Source organism: Fukomys damarensis, unplaced genomic scaffold, assembly GCF_012274545.1.
Source record: "Fukomys damarensis isolate Sample0158 unplaced genomic scaffold, DMR_v1.0_HiC HiC_scaffold_31, whole genome shotgun sequence".
In the NCBI taxonomy this organism is placed as follows: Eukaryota; Metazoa; Chordata; class Mammalia; order Rodentia; family Bathyergidae; genus Fukomys; species Fukomys damarensis.
In genome coordinates, this window is record NW_022900943.1 from 11669145 (window position 1) to 11673919 (window position 4775).

Here is a 4775-nt window from a genome sequence, read left to right on the forward strand (position 1 = left end):
TTCAATTTTTTTTTTGTTTTTTGGTTTTTTTTTTTTTTGTTTTTTTTTTTTTTGGTACTGGAGATCAAACTTTGGACCTTCCGCTTGCGAGGCAGGCGGTGGAACTACTGAGGTAAATCCCCAGCCCTCAATGTATTTATTTTTAAAGCAGCCACCAAAATATTGGTCAGACCCAGGAACAGCCTATTGTAGAAACGTCCCCGCTATGTCTCTGTGAAATGTTGATGTCTGAGGGACAAGTATCTGTGTCAGATCCACGCTCTTCTGTCTTATTTAGGTCTCAAGCGAGCAGGTCACCACCTCCGTCACACCTTGTTCTTTGACACCTTGAAGGTTCAGTGTGGCTGCTCACTGAAAGAGGTCTTGGCCAGGGCTGCTCAGCGGCAGATCAATTTCCGGCTCTTCAAGGATGGCAGTGTAAGTCGGATTCTCAGTATTTTTTACAAGTTCTCTAAATTTTCATAACTTTTCTCATCAGAAGCAGTTCTCTTGGTTAAAAACAGTGGGATTTTAGGCAGTTTATTTTGGTAAACAATTGTAGTTTCCAATTTGGAATACTGTGATATTTTCGAATAAGTAATTTATATTTTTGTCATTGATTTTATTATTTTTGTCACAGCTTTTGTCAAGGCTGTGTTTTCATATATGCCATTCTTCAAACTAAAGACTCTGATAAGTGACAGAATAAGTGAGGAAAAAGTTAAGCTTACTTAGTTACAATAGGAGTGTCCTGCAGACATTGGATTGTGGGCCTGCACAAGTGACCCTGGTGATATCTCGGACTGCTCTGGTCCCCTCCCTAGGGTCTTCTTGAATGAAATGGTATTCTGGTTTTCTGGAATGACTGGGAATTTTGTTTAGCACCTTCTTCCCTTTGACCTCTCCTGTGGCTCCTCCAGTGACTTTGGGGTTTAGAGCTGATACTTTTTGTTTGTTTTTGTTTCCATAGCTTGGTATTTCTCTAGATGAGACAGTTAATGAAAAAGATCTAGACGACTTGTTGTGGGTCTTTGGCTGTGAGTCATCTGCAGTAAGTAAAATAAAAGCATGGCTTCCTCATAATGACTGTGGTGGTGGTATTAAAGATGGCTTTGCCTCTGTGGGCCTGAGGGAGGGAGGGCCCATATGTGACATTGAGGTGGCCTCTGTAAAAACACTACCACTGCCTACCCCTTGCTCACGTGACCTCTGGTGGCTACAACTCACTACTGTAGGGCTCCAACCAAGACCGTGCAGCCAGGTTACAATGGTACCTCAGTTTGTGAACAACCGAGTTGTATGAGTGAAATTCAAGGCTAGGTTCAGGGTTTACCTTATGGAGAAATTTGATTCTGTTCTCATCCAATTTGGTTTGAGACCAGAATTGTGGAAAAAATTAAGTTTGAGAACTGAGGTGCCACTTCATTTGGAAAGCTTGTTAATGGTGTTTCATTGAAACGATCCCCTAACACAAAGATTTGGGACATTGACTTCTTGGTTACTGTCAGTTCTGGGAAAATCATGATATTCATTTAACACATAATAATTGAGGACCAGGGCCAGGGATTTAGCTCAGTGGTTCTCACACCTGCTGCCTTGCAAGTGCAAGGGCCCGAGTTTGATCACCAGTACCAAAAAAAAAAAAAAATTGAGGACCTAATCTGGGTCATGTACCATAATAGGCCTAGGTGGTGGATTGGATGTGCTTCCTGCCCTTGCGAAGTATTTAGTCCAGAGGGGACCCAGCATTCCAGTCTAGCAGCCCAGAAGATGACTCCTCAACAGGACATGGACCAGCTGTCCTTAGCTGGGCTTAGAGCGATGAGCAGGCGTTACACTACACCAGGATGGCACAGTGGAGAAGGAATGTGGGTTCAGAGGCATCCAAAAACACTGGACAAAGTTCCCTTTTGAACTTTTATTCTTTACTTAAATAAGCCAAATGAAGAGCGATTCTATGAGAAATAAAAACAATTCTGGGCAACTGAATCGGTCTCCAGATTTGGAGCAGGGTGACTGTTCCATGAGATTAAAGTGAGAGGAGTCTGTAGCTGCCTGTCTGTAACAGAATGTCAGTGCTAACACAGTGCACTGCCTGCTGCAGAAAAGTCCCTTGGCGGACGTTTGCTGAACGAGTCAATGCCAGAAAGCCTTTTCTGCGGAAGTGAGAATACCTTCCAGTGTTGAGGGCTGTTTTGGTTGTCTGTGGCCTTTCTGAGAGAGGACTCCAGCACTGTACCAGTTGTAAATCACCAAAGCTTCACAAAGCTCCCTTGTAAACTTTTTAAAGAATTAAATAGGAATGAGCAGACTTCTGCCCATTATCATACTGCATTAAGTTGCCACAGTGTTCCCGGCAGCGCATGTGAGGAACGTTCTGGAGCTTCCCGTGAGGATCCAGATGGCTGTGCTGTGTCAAGCCTGGGGAGGGATGAGGAGCAGGCCATCATGTGTTCTTGAGAGCACATTCTTACCAGATACATGATTTGTAAATCTTTCTCCCACTGTGCGGGCTGTCTTATAACTTTTTATTCCCACTAAGTTTATTGGTACATTTTAGGTACACAGTACGGTTACAGTCATCATTGGGATCTTGTACCTTTACATGATGTATCTTGGTTGTCTTGTAACTCTTAAGTAGTTTTTTTGGTACTGGGGATTGATCTTAGGACCTTGTGCTTGTGAGGCAGGTGGCAACATGTCCCGGGCCATGAACAAAGATTTTTAATCTTCTGCAGTGCTGTCAACTCAACTCAGGGCCATACATATGCCAGGCAAGCACTGCATCATTCATGCAACTCAAATGTGTTTGATCTTAATGAAATCCAGTTTCTCTGCTTTTTTTTCTTGTCCTGTTCTTATTTTTGATGTCTTACATAAGAAACTATCACTAAATCAAGATCATGTGGATTTGTTCCTATATTTTCTTCTAAGAGTTTCATAGTTTGGGCTTTTGAATGTCTGTCTTTGGTCCATTTTGCATGTTTTGTGGCCCTGCTGTCCACATGTGCTCAGACATGTGTCTGCCCTTCACTTCCTGTGGTTTCTCCATGCAGGAGCTTGTGTCCGAAAGCATGGGAGAGGAGCGCAGAGGGATTTCAGGATCTGCGTTGAAGAGAACTAGCCCGTTCCTCACTCATCAGGTGTTCAACAGGTTTGTGTGGCATGGGTGGCTTTGCATCCTGTGTTGTGGCAGTGAGCAGGGAGCTCAATAGGGAGCTACCTCTGACATCAGCCACGGTCTGGCTGGGTTACCGCAGCTCTGCCGTGGCTCCCTGATGGGCAGTGCTGTAAAGACCCCATTCCTGTCCTGGGCCACATGGGCGGCCCTGCTCTGACGGTGTCAGGGAGGGGAGGTTGCCAGGCCCAAGTTCCCACCCAGGACCCTGCATTCTCCCCCAACCCCCCGCCATGTGGGTCCTCAGCTTGTCCCTCTGGTGTTGGCTCACATGTCAAGTGTGGCCAATATCACTCTGTATTTTGAAGATGGACTTGGTGTGCCTTACCCTTCAGATGAGTACAGCCTCTTCTGTGATCTTACCGGTCCTAACCGTGTGTTTTGTGTTCACAGCTATCACTCGGAAACAAATATTGTCCGGTATATGAAGAAGCTGGAAAACAAAGACATTTCCCTTGTTCACAGCATGATTCCGCTGGTAGTTGTTTGAGACTTTCCCTCCCCCAGCCCTAGCCTGGCCGGGCCCCTTTCGTCATATGTACTGCAGGGGGGTGTGGGAGGCGGGGGCGCTGACAGAGGGCCCCAGCAATGTAACCTTTCTGGCTGTGCTTCTTCAAGGGGTCCTGCACCATGAAGCTCAATAGCTCCTCAGAACTCAGGGTAAGTAGGTCCCCTCCGTGAGGGCGTGGTTAGGGCAGTTTTCCAGTTTAGACAGAGGCCTGTAACTGCAGGAAGCCAGCGGGATAGTGATACTTTAGTGATCCTTTACCTTGATGTTCACCGATCTTGGAAGAAATCCTGAAATTTCTCACAATTTGCTCACTTAATTTTATGGATAAAATTATTTTTATTATTCATGTTTTTAAGACTGGGTTTTGCTACATTGCCCAGGCTGATCTTGAACTCATGCCTTCAAGTGATCCTCCTGCTTCACCCTCTCAAGTATCTGGCAATACAGGCACATACCACTGTACCCAGCTCTATAAAATTATTATTTTTTAAATTAATTAGATGTATAGTTGTTAGTTATGCCTTCCTAAACCCTTCCCTTTTTAAGAAATCTCTCATGTTAAAAGCTTGTTTTTCAGTTTGTAGTTGTTAACCTCAGGTACAATTGAGAACCTTAAGCTTTTTTTTTTTTTCTAAAAACCCACTAACTGTGTTTGAAGTATAGCGATTTGAGGTTTAAATTAATTTCTTGCATTGACAGAAGATTTGTATAACGTGTCATTTTGTTTGGTTAGTTTTTCTGTTAGGCCCAATGTTTTTTGTTTTTTTTGACAGTGGGTATCGAATTCGGACCTTGTGAGGCAGGTGGCAAAAACCACTGAACCCTGCCCAGGGTCCTTTCTAGCAAAGTTAATTTACTCTTTTTATTTCTTAGGATTATTCTGATACGAAAAAAATCACATTAGGCAAAGGAATTTATTTTGTATTATGATAGGAAGGGTTTTTCCTGTTTTCTTTTTTATTCAGGCTGGCCTTGCACTCACTATATGGCCCAGGCTGGCCTGAGACTCAGGAAGATCCTCCTGCCTCAGCTGCCCACATGGTAGGATTACAGGTGTGTGCCACCACACCTAGTGCCTTTTTTTTTTTTTTTTTTTTTTTTTTTTTT

The 4775-nt window shown here is 43.9% G+C and overlaps 1 protein-coding gene across 1 annotated transcript in view; it reads left to right on the forward strand.

The window, feature by feature from the left end:
• The window catches only part of Gldc (glycine decarboxylase), a 112908-nt gene that overhangs the window by 62939 nt on the left and 45194 nt on the right, over window positions 1-4775 (forward strand). Inside the window, exons 10-14 of the mRNA XM_010610691.3 lie at window positions 278-417; window positions 950-1030; window positions 3036-3133; window positions 3551-3635; window positions 3776-3817. Of these exons, the coding sequence (XP_010608993.1) occupies window positions 278-417; window positions 950-1030; window positions 3036-3133; window positions 3551-3635; window positions 3776-3817 (446 nt within the window). The remainder of the gene's footprint in view (window positions 1-277; window positions 418-949; window positions 1031-3035; window positions 3134-3550; window positions 3636-3775; window positions 3818-4775) is intronic.